At 43.2% G+C, this 24,055-nt stretch overlaps 1 protein-coding gene across 1 annotated transcript; it reads right to left on the bottom strand.

Annotated features, from left to right (window-relative positions):
• Positions 1-2,111: 2,111 nt before the first annotated feature.
• LOC135876358 (sulfotransferase 6B1-like) lies at positions 2,112-19,421 on the bottom strand. The gene is made up of 7 exons (XM_065401543.1): positions 19,220-19,421; positions 17,834-17,979; positions 9,879-9,968; positions 9,219-9,345; positions 7,721-7,815; positions 4,687-4,843; positions 2,112-2,242 (listed from the first exon to the last, which is right to left on the bottom strand). Exons 1-7 carry the CDS (start codon positions 19,419-19,421, stop codon positions 2,112-2,114), a joined length of 948 nt encoding a protein of 315 aa, XP_065257615.1.
• Positions 19,422-24,055: the final 4,634 nt, after the last annotated feature.

Genomic DNA, 24,055 nt, shown 5'->3' with positions numbered 1-24,055 from the left:
ACCTTGACGATTGCCTTGGCTACTTGCATGACAGCAACCCCTACGGTAGACTTGCCCACACCAAAGTGGTTAGCGACTGACCGGTAGCTGTCTGGCGTTGCAAGCTTCCAGAGGGCTATGGCCACTCGCTTCTGGACAGTCAGGGCTGCTCGCATCCGGGTGTCCTTTCGCTTCAGGGCAGGGGACAGCAACTCACACAGTTCGAGGAAAGTCCCCTTCCGCATGCGAAAGTTGCGCAGCCACTGGGATTCATCCCAGACCTGCAGCACTATGCGGTCCCACCAGTCTGTGCTTGTTTCCAGGGCCCAGAATCGCCGTTCCACAGTATCCACAAGACCCAGTGACACCGAGATGTCCTGGGCACTGGGTCTCATGTTTTCTGATAGGTCGGAGCTAGTGTCCGACTTCATGCCGTCACGGTGGTGCCGTAGCCTCCTCTCCTGATTTCTCTGCAGCTGCCTCTGGTAAAGGTGGATGAGAAGCTGCGAGGCGTTGAGAACTGCCACAACTGCAGCGATGGTCGCAGCGGGATCCATGCTCGCACTGCTGTGGCGTCCGCGCTGTCAGTAATCAGAAAAGTGCGCGAACTGATTTCCCGCCGGCGCTTTCAGGGAGGGAGGGAGGGCGGGAGTGACGGACGGATGACGACAGGCACCCAAAAGCACCCTCGACACATTTTTTTACCCAGAAGGCATTTGGGGCTCGACCCAGAATTCCAATGGGCAGCGGGGACTGCGGGAACTGTGGGATAGCTGCCCACAGTGCACCGCTTCCAATGTCGACGCTTGCCCCGTTAGTGTGGACTCACAAAGTCTCACAAAGTCGAATTACTGTCCTTAGTGTGGACACACACGTTCGACTTTGTAATATCGATTCCACATAGTCGAATTAACTAAAATCGAAGTACTCTCGTAGTGTAGACATACCCTTGGTTTTGCCCAGGATGGGTCAGATGTGTCGTGAGAAAACTCCCCACTGGTCTCCACACTTTTTGCTTTATTTTGATTTTGTATCCTCAAGATCTTCTCAGGGCAGGGGTGTCCTATATTTTGGCAATAGCCTGGTTATGCTAAGAGTACAATAGATAGACTGAGAGTTTCAAAGCCAACTAGGAGAATTAACCACTAATTAATTAATTTCCCATTAATTTCAGTTCAGTTGCCCTGGCTTTGAAAATCTCAGCCACAGCTTCCAGAGTAGACCAGTTAGTTTGCAGCAATGATACAAACATTTGCTACTCTGTATAGAGCTTATGACCATGAATAATTCAAGCCTCAGGGATCCTCTTATCTTTTACCAGGCCTAGGGTTGCCGACCCTCCAGGATTGTCCTGGAGACTCCAGGAATTAAAGATTAATCTTTAATTAAAGATTATATCATGTGATGAAACCTCCAGGAATATGTCCAAACAAAACTGGCAACCCTAACCAGGCTTCCAACATGCCCCCTCTGATTAAAACAAGATGAACCAATTAATAACATTTTTAAAACACTTATCAAATCAATGATTTAAAAGGACACAGACAAATAATGAATGCAAGCAGAAAAACAGAAATAGAAAAGCTGCTTGGCTAACAGTTATCCTGGAGGGAATCAGCCTGTTCCACCAGAAGATAGCCAGATTCAAGTCACTGTTAATGTTAATGGCAAAAACTAATCTATTTGGTGGAATTTCTATCGCTTTCGTTCATCTGGACACTCTAAGCCTAATTCTGCACTGACTTACATCAAATGCAACCCCCATGAACTTCATGGGATTTCTCAATGCAGAATTGGCTCTCCGATTAAATTGTTTTTGATAGAATGGTTAAATAACTGATGGTGCTTCGGGCTGATACCTCCTAAGAATAGTGTATATGGTATTGAAGTCTACAGCTTCTTTCTAAGGCAATGCAATACAATGGGCATATGCATACATAAAAGATCTATTAAGCATGGTGAGATATCAAATTTAAAGCACACATCTGAGATAAATTGGTGGTATTAAGGACTAAAACATAATGATTTACAATTGGATACACAGAAGTTTAGGTGATTTTTCCAGTGTACAAAAACAAGTGAACAGATCATACTAAGGGGAAAAGTTGCATTAGGTTTTGCTGTTTTGCTCTTTAGGCCTTGCAATACAACCCATATTTCATCTTTTCTCCCAGTTTAGTTCCTGCTAAACACTCTTCAAATTTTCTGTCCATCTCTTTACTCTGAGCTTCAGAGAAATAGTCCTTCCAGTCACCAACCATTCCTGCAAACATTAAAAAAATATATAATCATTTGTTAGAGAGAAAGGATCATCACTCCTTGGTTGAAGTTGTAACTAGCTTTCCATTGCAAGGCTGATTTTTGCACATCACAACCTTCACTTCCCCATCTATATCCCTAAGAATTGATCCTTTCTACTTGTGACTCTACATTTAGGGTTTGTGACCACAGGATAATTTTTTCAGCAATGAATGAGGTGAATTGGAGAAGCCATCTCTAAGATGTAGGATTTTTTAAAAATACAGGTAGAGTTCTTGGTATATCTTCTTGTTTTGGTGATACCATATCTCAGAAATAATTGGCCCCAGAAAAATCCATTTTGTTATATTCAAGAGTCATTACACTCATTTACACCAGGTCTGATTTGGACCCAAGTCTGTAGCTTTTTTTCTTGATAAGATGGTCTTCAAACTGCAAACTAAGCATGTGTATTGTTAGGTGTGGTGCTTATTCTTAAATAAATGTAGGGGTAGACATCAGATTCTCCATGCACACTCCACCATTAGCAGCTCTGTTCTTGTGTGCCAGCCTCAGCCTGTGGCAGCCACAGATCCTAACTCAGGACCTGATAATGCCCCCATGATTCATGACCCACAGAGGGGAACCACCACACACGAATCTGATGTATTCTTTGCGGAGGTGAGGTGAACCGTCTTCAGAACATCTTCCACTTTCTCTGGAGCGCATGTGATCCACACATCAGGAGAGGAGGGCCAGTGGTGAGGCTGAGGGAGAGATAGACGTGGTCTCCCCCCCCAGTGGACAGGATGCAATGAAATCCCAGTGAAAGATAATAGAGCCCCAGGCTAATGTGAGCTACAGGTAACTCCACTGTATCTCGGAGTACTTCCTGAGCTAACCAGTGGCAGTGCCAGAGTCACTGCAGCAATTGTATTAGGCAATTTCAACTTCTGCACTGATTGTGGCGCTTCTACGTTAGCCCAAGATTCCACAGCCACCAACCACAGCAATAGCACTAGCCCAGGGACAGTCTGGCTCAACACCTATAGTTGGATGCACTCTGGATTTTGTCTTTGGCCTGGGATTGGAGGTGGATGTTACATGCTCGTTACAGTGGGGGTTATCAGTGCTACCCTAGTGGCATCAGAGAGGCCTTTCCCTGGCCATCCACCCAGCAATAAAAGGTTCCTGGATACTATCCCAGCAAGACAAAGGTCCTGAGCCACTAACCCTGGCAGAGGACTGTGCCTTCACATCACACCAGCAAGCTAGAGTTGCCAAGCCTGTGATGTCACAGAGGCCCAGGCTTTCACAACAGCCCTAAAAGATGGGGATGCTAGAGCCAAGACGTCATCAGAACCTGTGCCTTCAGTCAGGGGCGGCTCCAGGCTCTAGCGCAGCAAGCGCGTGCCTGGGGCGGCAAGCCACAGGGGGTGGCGTGCCGGTCGCCGTGAGGGCGTGTAGCGGGGTGCTTACCCCGCTCCTGCCCTGAAGGGCTTAAAACAGCCAGGGATCAGGACTGGGGCAAAGGAAAAGCTACAAGGCTGATTGGGGAAGCAGCCGGAGCTGGGCCATGCCCCAATCAGGCCCCAGCTGGCCTATATAAGAAGGCTGGGAGCCAGGAGCTCAGAGTCTTTCTCTGCATTCAGAGGGAGAAGGGCCTGGCTGCAGCGAGCTAGACACAGGGTACCTGAGTGGAGCAGGGCTGGGGAAAGGCTGAGGAGCTGGGGAGCTCCAGCCTGGATAGTCCCAGGCTGCGACCTAGTAGGAGACCAATGGGTACTGGGGATTGCAGAGGGCAGCCCAGGGCTAGGCCAAGGCAGCAGGTCCAAACCCTCCTTGCCAGTGATGAGTGGCCTATACTGCAGTCTGCCCCAGGGAGCGGGGGCTAGTTGGTGACTGGCAGTGGCCTTATCCTGAGGTGAGGTAGGGATAGTGGATGGGGGTTCCCCAGGGAGGGGAGACCCAGATCTGTGGGGTACTGCCGGGGGGCAGCATCCCAGTAATAGGGGCACCGGGTCCTGGGAGGGACATGGGCTCCAGAGGACGACAAGTCGGATCACCGGCCTGCAGAGGGCGCTCCAGAGGCTGGTGAGCTAATTCCCTGGACGACCAGCAGGAGGCGCCGCAGGGGTGAGTCCGGACATCTACAGGGCGGCAGTCAGGCTGCCTTCGGCGGCATGCCTGCGGGAGGTCCGCTGGTCCCGCGGCTTCAGCGGTAATTTGGCGGCGGGTACACCGAAGGCCCGGGACCGGCAGATCACCCGCAGAAATGCCGCCGAATCCCGGTGACCAGCGGACCGCCCGCAGGCGTGCAGCCAAAGGCAGCCTGACTGCCATGCTTGGGGCAGCAAAAAACATAGAGCCACCCCTGCCTTCAGTTCACCCAGCCAGCTAGAGGTGCTGTGCCAGTGACGTTGCTGCAAGAGACTGGTGATCATTTATAGGAAGTGTTCAGAAATGTACCTTTACGGAAGAGAATTTTCCCAAATGTTCCATGAGTTTTGGAGGATTTCTCTTTCATAGCTTTGAAGCTGCTCTTCTCTGCAACAGTCTGAATATCTTCCTCACTCAGGGAAAACCCAAAGAAGTCAGCTATTTGTTTCAGTCCTAACATCAGATTCTGAAAAAAAGGAAGATAAGAATGAATATTATTGAAATAACATTCAATTTGGATCACACCTGTGGAGTGATTATAACAGTATCTCTGAAGGTTTCGTACTTTCACAGAGCAGAATTACTGTGAAAAATCTGCAACTACTTCATTTTGCATCACTGAGGAACTCTAAGAGGTGTAACTTCCAGGCAGGTTCTGTACAGCGGGCCTTGTCCTGAACTCCTTACTCATGCAAGTAGGATACTTTGGCTAAATGAAGAGTGGGGTCTGTACTTTTTATATGTAGCTGTGCATACAAGTGAATAATAATAATACCTAGCACTTTTGAGCACATAATTGAGTCCAGAGAGTTTGTATCTGTTAATATTCATAGACTTCAGGTGTGCTGAAGCAAAGGGCATTGCTAAGAAATGTGCAAATAAGGATATATCTGAATATAGAATTCTGTACTCTTCATACACCAAATGATGGTGCATTTTGACAGATACAACAGTGAGCTCAAAGAGCTGTTCTAAGGGGATTTGACAATAGTGGTCATAAAAATAATAATAGGGAAAACAAGGAGAATCAAATAAGGTAATCAAATAAGGCAAAAAAAAAGAATTTGCAGAACTTTTCATCCAGAATCAGGATGAAAGGCCAAAAATTAAAATTCTGCAATATTTTGATTCAGAAATGCTGAAATGTTCATATAGAGCAGTGGCTCTCAACCTTTCCAGACTAATGTACCCCTTTCAGGAGTTTGATTTGTTTTGGGTACCCTCAATTTACACCTCACTTAAAACCTACTTGCTTACAAAATCAGACATAAAAACTCAAAAGGGTCACAGCACACTATTACTGAAAAATTGCTTACTTTCTCATTTTACCATGTAATTATAAAATAAATCAATTGGAATTTAAATGTATAGTATATAGAGCAGTATAAACAAGTCATTGTATGAAATTTTAGTTTGTACTGACTTCGCTAGTGTTTTTTATGTAGCCTGTTGTGAAACTAGGCAAATATCTAGATGAATTAATGTACCCCCTGGAAGATTTCTGTGTAACCCCAGGGGTACACATACCATTGGTTGAGAACCACTGCTATAGTGGAAATGTTGTGGTGTTTCCAAAATGAAATATGATCGCTGGGATACCCAGCAGATCACCTGCCAGGCAGGCAGCCTGGTGAGCTGGCCAGCCAAGGAATCCAGTAGCCCAGGGAGCTAGGGAGTCAGGTGCTCAGGGAGCTAGGAGCCCACCTGCCTGCCTGTCCATTCATCAAGCAGGCATCCCTGAGAGACAGCCACCCAGACTCCTGATAGTTTAGGGAGCTGGGGAGCCTGGAAGCCCAGCTCTGCAACTGCTCACCAGATGGGCTGCCAAGGAGCCCGGCTGCTGAGGAACAAGTCGCCTGAAAGCTCGGGACAACCCCAGCTCCACCACTGAGACTGCCAAGAAGCATGGGAACAGAGAGGTGGGCAGGCGGGTGAGCTAGCAGGAAAGCAGGCAGGCAGGATGGCCAGTTGGCTGTCCTACCTGGTTTCCATTGAAAGTATTGAAGCAATCTACATGTTCCCACGGAACACGTAGAGTCCATCGAATCAGCATTTTCTGTTGGAAAGCTGAAAACCTCTTAGAGAGACCGAGAAAGAGATTGCATTAGGATTTTTTTTAATAGATTTAGTGTGGGGCCAAGGTACCACACTGCAGGCACTGAAGAAATTAGATCACCCTGTTTTTATTTTATTTTTTAAAATCATCTCCAAAATACCTTGGTAATTTGCAGCAAGCTTTCTAGGAAAAAATCTATCCTACCCTACGTCACAGCTGTAAAATTTCAGGTGAATTTATTTCAGTTTAGCAAGGTTGGGTGTCGGGATCATAATCAGACTGAAAACTGAACACGTTTTCCCCACCGAAACTATTATACAAGTTGTTAGCGTTTCCCCATGGTCACTCTCCATATGCTTTGTGGTAGCTGGACATAATAGGAAGGCATGCTAAAGACAGCCTGGATTTACAAATGGAAATTGTTATTAGATGGCTTTGTGGATTTTGTCAGTGCTTCATACACTTCATGTTACTATAATTTAGGTTTTAATGCAATATGTAGAATACAATCCCATCCAGCTCACTCATGTGTGAGATTTGGAGAAGTCCACATTGGTTACAGATGGCCATATCTTATTGTCCTCCATTTTGGAAAAATTTCCCACTAAAGACAATTAAAGTTTTGACTGAGTGAGGACTGAAAAACTTGGCCGGTTTTATTGTGAAGATGATTGGTCTGAGTTTCAGAGATGCCGGGCACCCACACGCCCCAGCGAAACCAGTGGGAACTGTAGATGCTCAGTATTTTTGAATATTAGGCCACTGGCTCATGTTAACAGTTTATGTTAAAAAAAATCTTAGGGCTAAATGAAGGCGTGGTGTAAGTGGGTGCAAAACCATTGAAAGATAACGGTGTTACCCCTGCTTACAGCAAGGCTGATATTGGCTCTTGGTGATCATTTCCCCATGAAGTGGATACTATTACATGTAGGCCTTATTCATTCCAAAGTCTCTTTGTTCCTAGATTCATGTTTCTTGGCACAGAGGGTGAAATTCCATCCTACTCAGAGGTCTTGAACTAGGTCTATATGACATTTGCATCTGACTTATTTCTTCATAGGGTTTAAGTAGAGGTGGTTAAAAAATTTCCACTGAAACATGAGGGTTTTTTTTAATAAAATGTGGCTTTTTGATTAAATTTTCATGAAAATTTCTGTTTTGTCAGTTTCTGTCAAAAACAAAATGAATTGTATAGCCCTTGCATGGGCTTAGTAGCTGTGTTGTTATCATTAGCTATGCACTATTTAGGTATGAAGTAAAGATTCCCTTAAACAGCATTAACCTCACCTCTTTCAGCTCTTCATAGGTTATCGCCATAACATTTTCATCAGCCACATGCTTGTTCCATTCAACTAAATAATCAAAATAGGAGCCCCGGCATACTCGAGAACAAAAAACAGAAAATCAGAATGATTCAATAATAATGAGGCAAAGGTGAATTGAGACAGGGGACATGGACTCCTTTCATAGGCTTAGGCTGACTTCATGGTGTCAGACAGGGTTTTGAGGTGAGGACTACAGTAACACATTTTGCCACTGCTCCTCTGAACAGAAGCAATAAGTGTTCCTTCCATCTGACGGCTAGGTACTGACCAGTAATGGAAGAGCACACATCTGCTAAGTGCAAATGACTAAACACCCTCATAACCACCTTAGGGACATAGCATGCAAGCTGGAAAGCTAGCCAGCTGAACATTCCAGCGCCACTCCTTTTTGCCAGGGAGACATCCTGTCTGACTGCTGGCTGGGTCGAAAAGGAGTCTTTCCTTTGCACTGATCCCAACTACAGCTGAGTGAGTGATGGATTTTTTGGTACAGACACTAAACTAAAAAAAATAAAAAATGATCGTTTGATTTGAACCAATAACAATTTTTAATTTTTTTAATAAAAAAAGTAGAAAAAAAATTGGTTTAGAAGCAACCAAAATGTTTCACTTGACTCCAAACAAATTTTATTTTGAATTATTCACTTTGATTCAGACGTTTTAGGTGCTTTTCACCCTTTTTTGTGGTAATTTAAAAGTGAAGTGCCATTTTGAATAGAAAAGTTGAACAAAATATTTCAAACTGAAAAAGTCAAAATGAAACGATTCAGAATGATTGAAACAAAATGTTTCCTCTGTTTAGAAATTTTGTTTCTAAAATTAGAAAATTTCTAAAATTACAAAATTTAAATTCTAAAATTTAGTTTCAAACAAAATTATTTATCAAATTCAACCTGAAATCAGCAAACATTTTTGGCCCCCCAAAAAACAATTAGTTGAAAACATTTTGCTCACCTCTATTCCCAAGGATTTTAGCCTTCTACCCAGTAAATGAATTCAGCTTATGCATCGATTAGCAGAAAGAAAAGTTATAGGGTGAAGTTGTTTTGAATGGGAATATTGGGTTTGGATTTCTAGGCCAGCATGCTTATGCCTATTTTAATAAGTATTAGCATGGTTGGTAATATAATTCATATTTAATTTCCTAAATCTGTGTTTCAGATTATATAAGATTCAGGGTAATGGTGGTCAGGCCATAAAAGCTTACATGACTTATTCAAGATCACAGAGGGAGTCAGTGTCAGTGAATAAATTATCTCTTGATTTCAGGGGTCACAGTCTGATTTCAATTACAACATTTATAAATCTAGAATAACTTTAAGACCAAGAAGTTTTTCTTGAATTATAACAATACAACTGAGATCAGAATCTGCCCTAGGTCTTCCTGAATCCCAGTGCCCAGTTTTGCCAATGCACTAATTAATCAGAATAGCTAAAAAAAACAGAAAAACAGAGTGTACTTTTTCCATGCATAAAAGCTTCAAAATACGCATCCCATGAGCCGAAGGAGGGAAGTGTAGGCATATTGTTGTGAAAATGGAAGTAAGATACAGCGGTGTCTTTTGGATTTCGAACCAGCAGCAGTATCTAAAAAACATAAGTAAATGATTTATTTGTTTAAAGGTTGAAAGTCAATACAAAAAAGTTTGTACTTTTCCTAGCACAATGAGCACTATGGTAATACAAATAATTAACAATAATTAGGTAAGAAAAAGTTTTATTTGTTTAACAATCACAGCATCAGTAGAATCAGTTTAATTAATTTTGCCTTATTTGAAAAATAAGGAATGGCTAAGCTCATTAGCAGGATATTTCTGCTGAAATGATAGCAGAGAAACAGTAAACATTTAAATTGTCAGCATTAGGTTTCAGTGTTCATGCACCATGTAGATGAATGGGGCCAGTTTACTCCCAGCCTAAAGCTATTCTTTCAGCTGTTTGCTGTCCCAGTACATAACACTGTATCAGTTTACATGCAGAAATCTTATCTTCACAACCATAAAACCTAGATGGAATCATAGAAAACACAAGGCCCTGCATATAACATAGAGGAAATCCAAACAGGTCTGAAAATGCCATTACAGTGGGTATTTTCTACGATACTGTAAATGAGGACTCACCTTGGCCTTGCTTTTGAAAATAGATTTCGGCAGGACTTGAGGAGGGAGATTTGTTGTTATGATTCTTCTGAAAGGTAATTCCTTCATCCTCTTTGAATAAAATTGGAAAGAAACATAGAATTAAATAGCCTCTTTAATAGAATTTTATTTTAAGAACTATCTGTTTTTAAAAAAGTAGACTTAGCAGGAAATAATATTTCTTTCCTGCCAATCCAGAGGGTGACTATTTCACTACCATTAATATACGGCAGAATCGAAGACAAATTAGCATTAATTTTTCCAAGGCCGCCTTGAATCTCTCATTTCTTTCAAACTTTAACTACCATGCTCCCAATTATTAATGTTCCTTTAATTCCCTCTAATGAATGTGGCCCCATGTATGTTGCTCCTCCAGAGGGAATACTGTGCAAGACCCTGTTCTAACCGTATTTCCAGCCTGACTAGAAATAGGGGGCCTGTTCTTTTGAGATTTCCAGCTGAGTTTAGGCAGAACCAGTGATACACTCATTATCTAATGGCTGTCAATAAGCACTTCTCCAGGACCTCTTAGACATTCAGATAAACAGAACTAGCAAACCACTCTGCAATAGCATGACTCCCAGTAAGGGTGCATCTGATGGCATCTGGTGGCTTTGTGCCCTAGCAGATGGATAAAGCAGTACTGGTATTCAGGAGACCTGAGTGTTTGTGTGCAAGTCATTTCTCCACTCTGTGCCTCAGTTTTACCTTCTGTAAAAGGGGGATAATGATACTTACCTCCTTTGTAGCTTTGAGAGCTACTGGTTAAAAGTGCTATATAAGAGCATGGTATTATTATGCCTGTCTAATCAGTGTCTTTCTATAGTTCCAAAAAGACAGGTCACCGTGTCACAAAAATCAGCATCATAGCTTGGGCCCTACCAAATTTATGGTCCATTTTGGTCAATTTCATGGTCATACAATTTTAAAAATCATAAATTTCATGATTTCATCTATTTAAATCTGAAATTTCACTATGTTCTAATTGTAGGGGGTGGTGACCCAAAAAGGAGTTGTGGGGGGGTTGCAAGGTTATTGTAGGGTGGGTTGCAGTAATGCTACCCTTACTTCTGCACTGCTGCTGGTGGCGGTGCTGCCTTCAGAGCTGGGCAGCTGGAGAGTGGTGGCTGCTGGCTGGGATCCCAGCTCTGAAGGCAGAGCTGCCGCTAGCTACAGTGCAGAAGTAAGGATGGCATGATATGATATTGCCATCCTTATTTCTACGTTGCAGCTAGTGGGATGCTGCCTTCAGAGCTGGGTGCCCGGCCAACAGCCACCAGTGTCTGGCCACCCAGCTCTGAAGGCAGCGCAGAAGTAAGCGCGACCCCCCTAAAATAACCTTGGAACCCCCTCCCCCCCCGCAACTCCCTTTTGGGTCAAGGACCCCCAATTTGAGAAACGCTGGTCTCCACCGTGAAATCTGTATAATATAGGGTAAAAGCACACAATAGACCAGATTTAATGCGGGGAGACCAGATTTCACGGTCCAAGATACGTTTTTCATGGCCGTGAATTTGGTAGGGCCCACTCACAGCTCTGTCTAATTGTCCTTAGAGATGGGAAATCCAGTTCAAACAGAGTAAAAACAACCTAAATCTTGAATCAAAACAATTTTTTTTTCAGTTTGATAAAGTGAAATGCAAGGGGTGGCTAAAGCATAGTACTGGGAGTCCGAAGACCTGGGTTCTTCCCTTTCTGGCTCCATCACAGGCCTGGTCCACACTAACCCCCCACTTCGAGCTAAGGTACGCAACTTCAGCTACTTTAATAACGTAGCTGAAATCGAAGTACCTTAGTTCGAACTTACCGCAGGTCCAGACGCGGCAGGCAGGCTCCCCTCGCCGAGCTGGAGTACCGGCGTCGACGGCGAGCACTTCCGGGATCGATTTATCACGTCTAGACAAGACGCGATAAATCGATCCCAGAAGATCGATTGCTTACCGCCGGACCAGGAAGTAAGTGTAGACCTACCCACAGACTTCCCATGCTACCACTTTCCGATAAAGGAGAGACAATGTGGCAGTGGGAGGAGGAGCATTACTTGAAGACTAGTGAGCTGATGTTGGGAGTGTTTTGGATGGATGAGAGAAGGAAAGGTGGAGAAGGATGGAATATGGGAAATGGGAAAGTCGAAGGGGGAAAGAAGTGGATTTTTCAAAACAATTCAGATTAATCTGAATGAGCATCTAATGGACCTGGAGACAGGATGATGTCCCCCCACCACAGCAGAGCCTTCTAGATCAGGGTTTGAGATGCATTGACAGGACAGGGTGAAGATGTTTGTATTCAGGGATTTCTCTAGACTTCTCCCCCCCCCCCACCCCCCCAGTTTCATGCAGTATTTCCAATTTAGTTGTTGGTTGGAAATTTGAATTGAAATTCAAACATTAATACACACTTTAAAAGCATATACAGTATATGAGAAAATACTTGTACCTGAGAAAGCATAATGGGTTTGAAAAGTATTAACAAAGACTAGCTTCCTCATACAGCTTTATTTATGACAATGTTGGCACATTCATTTTGGCAATGTTGGCCTACCTTATAATTTAAAATTATGATTTGTAAGCAAGGTCTGAATGAGCTCTCTCCTGACAGCTAGCGATGAGCCAGGGAGGGGGGAGAGGCTTCAGGACCAGACTGTATTTACATGAACACAACTACTCTGCCTAGGTATCCAGCAGACAGAGCTGTGCTGTCCAACTGATCCATTTGGGCTGGTGTTAGGTTACAAATCACTGAAGTATTAAATGTGGGGGTAATGAAATGTTGTTATCCTTACTGTATGAGTAAAGGGCAGCAGAACTGTACTTAGCCTGACTGAATGAGGGGGGTCTCCCTCAGTGCTTGATTTGTGCTAGGGCTTGCCAGGGCTGAGCCCCGGCACCTCTAGGCTCGGCAGTTCATAGCCCTGGTACCTCTGGGCTTGTCACATCAGTTATGAAAGTAACAAACTTCCTTGAGCCCCAGCACCTCTTTCATTACAAATTAAGCACTGGTCACCCTCAACTAAACTGCACTCCCTAAGCAGGAGGTTTGGATGCCATATCCTAGTGAAGAGAGAGAAGGTGGAGCACAGGTGTTTTGCTTGGTGGTGTGGGCTCTGCCTAAGAGTCAGAGGCACTATTTGACCTGTCCCTCTCTCCTGTTTAGAGAGAGAGATGATTAGGCTTCATAGAGAGTCTTTTGGTTTAAGTGACCACTGGAGCTGAAATCACTGATAAGATCTAAGTGCTTAGACCTGCTGCAGGACAGCATTTCTGTGGAAGAGACAGCCCAGCCTGCACTAGCAGTGAGGTTCCCCCACTGAGAGCTGAAATCACTGAGAGCTGGGTGGAACCTCGAGAGACAGACTCGCAGGGGTCACAGTGGCAGGTGGCAGCAGAAGGTGACAGTGCAGGGCCATTGGGGCGGAGCAATAGAGTGAACGGTGGCATGACAAACAACAGCGGCCAGAGCATTGGACTATGTTTTAGTGACTTCACTCCAGAATGCTAGATTTGTGACTGGGAAACTTATATAAATATACATTTTCTAGTAGGCCAATATTTTTAAAATGCATTATTTGCCAAGGTCATTATCTCACATATTTGCTATCTCAAGAGATCATTATTTTGGGGAGTTTCTGTACTAAACTTTTTGCTTATTATAATTATTTTTTATGTAAGAATGGCATATTGGGTCAGACCAATGGTCCATCTATCCCAGTATCCTGTCTTCCGATAGTGACTATTCCAGGTGCTTCAGAGGGAATGAAACAGAACAGGGAATCATCGAGTGATCCATCCCCTGTCGTCCACTCCCAGCTTCTGGCAAACAGAGGCTAGGGACGCTCAGAGCATGGTGTTGCATCCTTGCCCATCCTAGTTAATAGCCATTGATGGACTTAGCCTCCATGAACTTGTCTAGTTCTTTTTTGAACCCTGTTATAATTTTGGCCTTCACAACATCCCTGGCAAAAAGTTCCACGGATGACTGTGCATTGTGTGAAGAAATACTTCCTTTTGTTTGTTTTAAACTTGCTGTCTACTAATTTCATTGGGTGACCCCTGGTTCTTGTGTTAAGTGAAGGGGTAAATAACACTTCCTTATTCATTTTCTCCACACCAGTCAAGATTTTATAAGTCTCTATCATATCCCCTTTTAGTCATCTCTTTTCAAAGCTGAAAAGTCCCAGTCTTTTTAATCTCTCCTCATATGGAATCTGTTCCATACCCCTAATCATTTTTGTTGCCCTTCTCTGAACCTTTTCCAATTCCAATATATCTTTTTTGAGATGGAGTGACCAGAACTGCATGCAGTATTCAAGATGTGGGCATATCATGGATTTATATAGTAAAAGTGGAGGAGCTTGGTTTGCCAGACCGATCAGCTAAGCCAATACCGACCACCTATATGAAAAGGCTGCAAAACACCAGGCCTCTGGACTGCATCAACATGCAGAAAGCCTTATAAGGCAGTCACTGACAAAGCCAATTTTAGAAGAATGTAATAAGGCTGTTAAGGATGCTGGAGACACAACTCAGTTTATGTGAACCAACATGGCTGTTGCATCATACTTTCTATTTAAGCAAGACATACCACACACTACAACTGGAGGCCAATGTTAAGTGCATAGTCACTTGTTAATCCTGAAGCTGGACACTGGTTTCGAACAAGACTGGCAAATGCTCGCTATCTTTCTGAAAAAACTCAGCTGACTCTCTAGAAGCATGGGGTGCAACAGTGAAAGATTCAGCAGTTGAAAAAGTGAAGAACTCTCTCACCATATTCAAAATATGTGCATACATGGCTGATGAATGCACCAATGCAAATAGGCATCAAGTATTAAGTCATTGCGTATGTTATCTTGATGTCTGTGGTAGGCCAGTAGATGCATTCTAGATGTTCAGGTTATAGAAGATACTTCAGCTGCATCTGTGACATCTTAGAAGAGTTAAATGCTTGTAAACTGAACCCTGAACAGATGGCTGCTTGTGCATTTGATGGAGCTACAAATTTCTCTGGAAGACATAGTGGAGTACAAGCTTTGCTTAGAGAAACATGTAATCCTAATCCCTCCTATACACACTGCAGAGGCCATCTACTCCAGCTAGTGCTAGTACAAGCTGCAGAATCTTCACAAGACATTAAAAAGCCATACATTTAATGGCTTTTTATACTCTTTCTAAAAAAAAAAAAAAAAAGAGTCTAAAAGGACTGAACGTCTTGGAAACAAATAGAAGTTACACTGGGATTGAAGTTCAAATTAGTCCAACCTGGGAAAGCCTGCTGGCTTTCTCATGAGCGATTCTTGGCTGTTGTCTTAAAATTACTGCAGCTGTTATTATTGGCGTTGGAAAGTATCCACCAAGACAGGACAGATCTAAGTAGTGAGGCCGGTGGACTACTTTTGTTACTAAGTTCAGAGAAGACTATCACCATTTTCTCTCTTGTAAGTCTACTGTTAAAATCACTTGGGTTATTAAACAATGTCATCCAGGCATCTGCTACAACAGTAGTAGATCTTTGTCCGGCAATAGAAGCTACCCTTGGATCTATCAGAGATATCCATTGAAAATGTACTGGAAGAAGCAAAGACTTCAGTCCAGAAGTTGACTAATGAAGGTACGTATATTGACTCCTTAAGTGAAGAAGACAAGAAGTGTTTGTTAAGCCAGCTGAAATAGTACACAGACTTGATTCTTACAAATCTACAATAGCGATTTCTGGATTCTACTCAACCGCCACATAGCTTTTACAGATGCCTGTCTTATAAAACACCTATAGTTGAGTGGAATGAGGCACTACCAGCAATAGGGCTGCTATGTGATCAGGACAGAATAGAGAATTTTGAACACAGAGTGGAATAGTGTAGAATGAATGAATGAAGATTTAACTTCAACTTCTTTATCATCACTAGTGGTTTGACCCCATCTTTGTGCTATGTTTCCTGGGATGAAAGAAGTAGGAATTCATCTCTTGCTACTCCCAGTCACAACCGTTACAGTTGAGTGTTCTTTTTCCTAATTGAATAGAATTTTGTGTTCTGAAAGAAGTCGCCTTCTGCCTGATCATGAGCATATCATGAAGGACTGGAAGTAACAGACACACAAGGAGACACCAAAGAGTGCAAAATTACAACAAGAACTCAAGAAGGATGTAGATATAGTGCTTCATAGTAGGCTTAAGTAGCCAACTTTAATTTGTGTGATGATTTTAAAACATGAGTTAAATCTAATAAAATGGTTGTGAAACATTTTTCAGTTTTTACTCTGGTGCCATACAGCCCCCCTTCACCCTCACAGTCTCAACCCTCATCGGCCCTCCGCCCCCTCCCCCCTGAATATTCCAACACCCCGTCTAATTTCAATTCCTGGGAAAACACTGTTTGCATTACTTGTGTTATGAGAGCTTTTTGGCCAAACAGAGGACCCCATAAGATGAAGACTTCGATATGACACCTTTCTCAGGCAATAAAATCAGTTACTTACAGAAATGATAAAATAATAAAACACACAAATTCTGTCTACAGGGAGTGTACATGGCATATCAACCAGCTGTTCAGCAGCTGCAGATTTCGTGAGCTTTGTACTGGTGTTAGAGGTTGTTCATCTAGGATTAATCACTTATCTCTTGAGTTTTTGCTCCTGTTGATCTCTATATTTGACAGTGAATGAAACTTCTCCTTATGACATGGGAAGTAATATTTGTCCAGTAATTGTTATTCATTCATACGCCCACTATCTCTTTTTATTTACTCATTGATCTGCACGTTTGTCCCTAATGTTTGGGCGTTTTTGCCCATTGACACCTCAGAAAAGCTATAGACCAAGAGGAAGTATAGATCCAAATATCTCTGCTGCAGTTCTGGCTTCCAACCAGATTTATGGACCTGTCATGCTGCCAGCAATAGGTACACGGAGCCAGGAAAGGGTCCCAGGGGCAGGTCCAACCAGATAGTTGATATGGTCCCTCAGTTTCACCATATGTGTCCCCGAAAGGATCAGTGTTCCCTTCACACCCCTCCCCGCCCTCACTCTTGGGCAGATTACTACTGCTGTCTTCTGTGGGAGAGCTGTGCATGGGCCTAGGTTTAGCACCCTGCTGTGTTTACCCCCTCAGTCTGCTCTCGGTTTTGGAGTAATTTGGTGCAATACTATGGCCCTAACACCATTCAGTGTTATCTAATGTCCTTTTCCTGCAATAGATGAATGCAATACCAAATCTTGATCTTGCCTCTCTCAGTGTGGAGCCCTTCCACGCTCTATGGCCCACATAGATCTGTGGAGCAGTGCAGAGATTGAAAGGGGAAGACCCTCAAGGGCAGCAGCCATAGAACTATTCCCTACTACCCTTTTCTCCGAAGGCAGAGTCTGAGTGCTCTCCCATTGCCTCCCCAAATAGCTCTGAAATAAGGGGAGGGATCTCTCCAGCTGAATGAAATCCTGGGAAACCATGAGGCAGAAAATCAATCCTGGAGCTGACTGACAGTTTAAAAAGGAGCTGTTAGCAATCAGAATGGGAGACTCCTAGGCAAAAGACATCCCCTGTCATGGAAAATAAAACGGAGAGGGGTAACAGAAACTCCCCTAAACCCCTAGTCCCATTCACAATTGCCTGTTTTGGGGTGGGGGCCCTGAAATCCTTCCTCTCCACATAGTCAGCTCTATGGGGACAGTAGTAGTGCAAAGGAGAGAGCGATAGATCGGAATCTAAGGAAACCCTGTGGTGGGAAGGTCATTTGCATGAATTCTCCACCCCTTGTCTGAACTTCCATGGTTTCCAGTCATGGACTGGCTAAGCAAATGCACTGCACCCTGATTGTGCTGACCTGATCACACCTTGGGGGAGGTAAGAGTCCTCCATAGCCTGTAAAATTCAAACATTACATTTTATCAATTCTTAAATATGTCAAACAGTTCATATTAACATTTCTAATATCATCCCGTGCTGACCTTAAATTTCTCTGGATCCCCAAATTCTAGACGTGGAAATACAGATAATTCATTTGTAATATTAATTCTCTCATTAATTTCCTCCTCTGTATATTTTGCAGCTGTAATTTCCAAGTCATTTAAGACTTGATCAAGCCAGTTAGTACCTGAAACAAGATAGAAACTGGTTTCAAGACTACGGAAGTGAAAATTGTCACAACAAGTCTTGAATGTGTTTAGTTGCAAATACCTGTGTATGATATCAATTACTGTGCAAGAAAAACATTAACATTCAAGGATAGTAGCTAACTAAACTGAAATCTTACTTTGATACAGGGATATTTTCCTGTTGTTAATGACACAAGCTATGAGTGAACAGAAGTGTCATATGATTGGGCCAAGTAATCTGTCAACAAACAGGAACAGTCCTGTTTGTGAAGCACATACTTCTTTGCGATTAACAATTTAGTTATAAATCAGTAAATTAAAAACCATGTTTTCTGGGTGAATTCATGTCACAGATAAATGCAGGCACCACCATTGTCACTGACTAGGCTCCTACTTGCCAATCCAGGGTAAGCCATTAGTACTAGCTTGACCAAAAGCCAAATATACAATAATGGTTTCTAAAAAGAAGAAATCAATTTGGGGGAAATGGACAGAAACACTTGTGATCACAGTTATGTGAAATCTGGATACCCTCATATCTGTGAGTCACATTGTGTTTTTTCTCACATTTCAGTTGTGTAAATTTGGAATCATTCAATTGGCTTCAATTGAGTGTTTGCAGATGTACAGCAGTGGAACTGACAGCGGAATTTGATCCAATTTTTCCATGTGAGACTTGCTCAATTAATAAGTGAAGGAATTGTTTTTCAAACCACCAGCTCTTCAAACTCAGTCAAATTGACAGTCAAGCTGTTTGCTTCTCAGCTCATTCATCATCACAATGCAAAATATTAGTAAAGGTTTGTTGGCTGTATTGAATCAGATCTACAATGAGACACACATGAACATTTTATAATGTGTCTCCTCTGATGCTTGGATGCCACATTACAATCTTATATCTTTCATGCTTGTGAACAGGAATTTATGTTCAACATGTAGTAGATCATGCTATCAAAGATCAAGAAATCTTTTTCTGCAAGGTACATGTTCATAACACTGGACATATGGTTACTTAAAATGTAAATATTCAAAAGGAGAAGAAAGTAATTGACAGTCATTAATGGCTGAAATTATTATTCTCACCTCATTCATCTGAACAATCCCTAATACAGTATCTTCATGATGGACAGCATTTTCTATAAACTGCAGTCATGTATAATCATTGTATTAAATGCTGCCTAATCATTCATAACTATAACATTTCAAATTTAATTTTTGTAACAAGCTAGCAATATTCACCATTTTTAGCGTAACCCGCTAGGATCACATCGTCACTCCTGGCTTCAAAAGAATCAAGAACTTGAAAAGTTTTCGGGTTGCAAAAAGCAGCAGGGTACAAAATTCCCTCATAGGAAAATAGCAGATCTTCAGGGGCTGCCTTTTCACTATCAGCCAATGTCTTATTCAGATATTCAGCTACTGTCTTTCTGCTCTTATCCATGTTTGTGAAACTCTCTATTCACAGAGACTGAAACACAAGCTGTCTTTTAGAGAAATAATTGTGGTAGTGATGTACAGTGTAATTTAATGGTAATGACACTCGCTCGGGCATGAAGGTAAATGTTACTGATTAATTTGGAGTGTTTGAGGTTGAAAGGGGCTGTGCCCGGGCCCAGAGTCAGAAGGGGCCCCAGACAGCCAGATCCCCTGGCTGGCTCAGCTTGCTCTGCCCCCCCCCCCCCCCCGGCCCCGCCTCTGCTCCACCCCCACTCCTCAGAGGACTACAGCAGGGATCGGGCGCCCTGCACTCACCGGTGGTGGTAAGTGGAGCGATCCGGTCCCAGCCCGCTCCACTCCGCCGGCTCCCAGCCACGCCGCCGGTGAGTGCTGGGGGGCGGTTCCCCCAAGTCCCAAGGCTGGGAGCCAGGGGAGCGGAGCGGGCTGGGGGCGAGTCACTCCACTTCCCGCTGCCCTGTGAGTGCGGGGTGGGGCCTGCCCTGCAATCACCGGGTAGCACGAAGTGGAGCGACCCGGCCCCAACCCGCTCCGCCGGCTCGTTCTGGGGGGTGGTTCCCCCCTGTAAAAAAAATTGCAGAATTTTAAAATATTATGCACAGAATTTGATGCAGAATTCCCTCAGGAATATGGGGCGCTGTACAGCTGCAATGATGGGACTGTGAAGGGGGTGCTGGACAGTAGGGGATCTGTGGGTTGGGGAGCTGGGCAAGGGGTATGGTGTGCAGGGTGCTGTTCAGTTGTGGTGGGAGGTCAGCGGGAGAGGTCTCTGGGCAGGGGGTGCTGGGCATAGAAGGTCTGGAGGCATGGCACATAGGGATCTGTGTGGGAGGTCTCTGGGCGAGGGGGCGCTGGGCATAGGGATCTGTGGGGGAAGTCACTGAGTGAGGGGGTGCTGGGCATAAGGGCAGGGCACTGGGCAGGGGGGCAGTGTGGAAGGGGCATGCTGGCAGCACAGGGCTCAGCAGGCCAGTGTGCGTCTAGCAGTTGTGGGTTTGCAAACAGTGCCCTTCTGCTGGGCTGAGTGGGGCCACTCCCGCTGCACTGCGCTTCATTGCCCCCAACCGGCCCCTCGCCCCCCCATCACATGCCCTATTTCCCCAATGGGGGCCCACAAATATGTTTGGCGCTGAGCCCACAAAAAGTTAATCTGGCCCTGGCTGTGGCCTTCTGTACTGAGCTTTCTAAATATCTGGAACTATAATCATCCCAGAGAAACACGCATTGAGCTTTGCATTCAGCAGTTCCCACCTGGGTCAAGGGAAGTTTTCAGATACTCAACAATTTTGAAAATAAGGTCATTTATTTAAGTAGCTATAATATGGATTCAGGAACCCAATTTTAGGCATCCATTTGAAAACACAAAACCTTGCTCAGTGTATTGTAGTTACACTACAGTTTTCTTATGCTTTGTATATTCTTTTACACATATCAGCAACATCTTTGGTACAAGGCCAGAATGCCTTCCTTTGGAGAGGAATTTACTTCATGAAGTAAGCCTTTTCCCTAAAATTGCATTGGCTTTTTGCATGAGCCATTTTGCAATACAAAGTGAGGTGCAATTTGCTGTCCACTCTCATGTATGTCTACACTGCAAGTGAAGGTGTGATTATAGCACAGGTAGGCATAATCGTGGTACCTTTAATCTAGCTAGTGCTGGAAACAGCGGTGTAGATGTGGTGTCACAGGCTTCAGCACAGGTTAGCAACCAGCCTACAAACCCACTGGGAATCCTGGATATGTGCTCTGGTTGTTAGCCCATGCCAAAGCCTGTGCCGTCACATTTACACTGCTACTGTTACCTGGGCTAGCTAAATTAAAGCTAGCATGGAGGTTCCTACCTGTGCAATGCCTCCACACCTTGACTTGCAGTGTACCCCAAAATCTCACGCCAGGATCTATATCTTGGTTTGAAACGGCAGGCCACAGCAATTGTTAGTACAAGTATAGTCTGACACCTTGTGGTTTTACAAAAACAACTAGTGGATATTAATGATATAATTAAGTGATAATTGCTGGAGATCCAATTCTTACTTACTTTGAATCATGCCCTGAAGTCAGTGGTACTACTCATCTGAATAAGGTAAGTAGGATTTGTCCCCCAAGGGGTGCTGGGTTTCTGGGGTTGTGGGAAAAAACAGTGCGAATCTGTGAAATAGTGTAAAGACGGTTTCTTAACTAAAGTTTGATTGTATTATAGCTATAGCAGTTGCAATATCAATAGTTAAAGATGACACATCAATGTGTATAGTGCTTGATGCTGATCTCACACCAACTTTATGCCGGAGTAAGGGTAGCTGTTTGAAATGCAACATAACAGGCAAGTTTGAACTAATGTTGCTATAGTGCCAATATTTCAACACCGGCCCAAAACAGACTTCACAATCTGATATAGCCATATCCCAAACTGTCACCCTCAACACCAAGCATTTCTCATTAGCGTCAAGGGAAAAGCATCTAGCTACTCAGCAATTTTGAATATCAGGCCTAATTTCCAATGCCTAAATTTGGACTTAAGAACCTAACTTTAGGCTCCTATATTCAAAAATCTTCGAAATTTTAAACTGCTGTGTTGTTATACTGCAGTTTGGGTGAGTTCTGTTCCACTTTGCAACCCTAACTTCAAGTTAACAAAGTTTGTTTGTTTTTGTCTGTGAGTAATAAAAGAAAGCTTGTCTTTGAATAAAATGTTGTATATTGTTTAAAAATAAAGGAAGAACTACATTTCCCTAATAGTATTAATATTTATTATTTATATTATGCTAGTGCCTGTAGGCCCCAACCAAAATCAAGTCCCTGTATTACTAGGTGCTGTATAAACAAAGGAAGAGTCAGTTCAGTTCCTGCCCTGAAGAGCTTACAATGTAAATAGACAAGACAAACAAAGGATGGATGATAAAACAGAGGCTTGGAGAGAAGTAACTTGCCAAAATTCACAAAGTAGGCCAGTGGCTGAGCTGGCAGTAGACACAGGTCAACTGACTCCCAGGTTAGCACCCTAGCCAATAGACCTGAAGCAGTCGCTAACTTTTCATTAACAATGAGTTTCTGGCTGCAGGAATAATAGAGTTCATAGTCCAGTATTTTAATTATTACTGCCCAGAGCTAAAGGGCACATGTCAGCTTGTTAGCTTTGCTGAACTGAACAAAATACATCAGGCTTGATTATTCACTGCATTACCCTTTGTCTAGTACAGTATATCTATAAACTACTGTAGTTATTTTATATACGTCATTAACATTTTGGTCCCAGGGCGGAGTACCGTATATTTTATTGCTTATGGTGTTGACTTGCACCTTTGGCTTCTGTTCTGAAAGTCAGAGGCACTTGATAGATTGGAATTGAACCATCCAAGCCACACAGCTCACAATTACATTAGGTGTTTCTTCAGAAATCTCCCATCCAAATTCTTACCAGGCCTGAATCTATTTAGCTTCAGAGAAACTGATGAGGTCACAACCTATAGTGAAATAGCTGTAATTATTTCCTGCTCATAGAATCATTTATGGAAAAAATCCGACTAGCTCATCCAGTCCATCTCACTGCCAGTTCAGGATTCTTCCCTGCAATACACCTTCTGGTGCTTTGTTCTATCTAGATTTAAGTGTCCCCAGATGATGAGGTTTCAATGTATGTTACACAGCTTAATACACTTCTCTGTCAAGATTTTTTCCCATTCAGATTAAACTCTCCCTTTTTCAGAGACACACCTATAGTCTTGTACACCCAGGTGTTAAAAGAAAGAATTCTTCTCCCTATTTGATATATTCCTCTGCTTTCTGTCAAATAGGTGTCAGCTGCTTTCTTGTCCCTACTTAGCTGCTGTTTAGCCAATCTATACATACTGAGCGAAATTCTTCACTGGGTTACACCCTTGAAAATCCAGAGAAATTCCATAGATTTTGGCAAAGTCAGTCCTGACTTAAACTGGTGTAACCAAGAGCAAAATCTGGCTCACTCTATGAATCTCCTTTATAAATCAATCCCTCCACCCTGCTGATAAACTTTGTTGATCTTATCTGAACTGCGCCTAGTTTGTCAATATCTTTCTAGCAATGAAGTTCTCAGAACTGAACACAATATTTCAGGCACAGGCAAGTAGAGCCACATAGAGGGGAAATATCACCTCTTTGTTTCATTAGGATTTTCCCTTTGCACCCTAAACTTGTACTGACCATTTCACAGCAGCCATATACTATTACAATCTGAAATGTAGTTTGCTGTCCACTTTCACCCCATTCAGCATTGCTGCTTCCTATATACTCCCACTGAATATGTGTGTTTGAGATTACTTTTCCCTAGGGAAACAATAGGCATTTATTCAAGTTAATCGCTATTTTGCTATACTCTGGCCATTTTTATAATTTCTCCCTGACCCTCTGTATCATCTGTTTGCACTTGGTGTTCTTGGCTCCAGTATTTGAACCTTATCTTGACGTCAGGTCAGCATGCCTGGAATTTTATTCTTGTTAACAAATCTGTTGAATGTTAGTGCTTAGGAAAGATGCTGAATTTAAGCCATGGAGATTAAAGTCTTCTCTTTATCCATACAATAAGTACTACATGGGCCACGGGAGCACCAGTGTCCTTACCCTCCCCTGCCAATCAGCTTTTCCCTG

The sequence above is a fragment of the Emys orbicularis genome, chromosome 3 (genome assembly GCF_028017835.1).
Source record: "Emys orbicularis isolate rEmyOrb1 chromosome 3, rEmyOrb1.hap1, whole genome shotgun sequence".
Taxonomy (NCBI): Eukaryota; Metazoa; Chordata; order Testudines; family Emydidae; genus Emys; species Emys orbicularis.
This window is presented reverse-complemented; position numbering and strand designations above follow the sequence as displayed.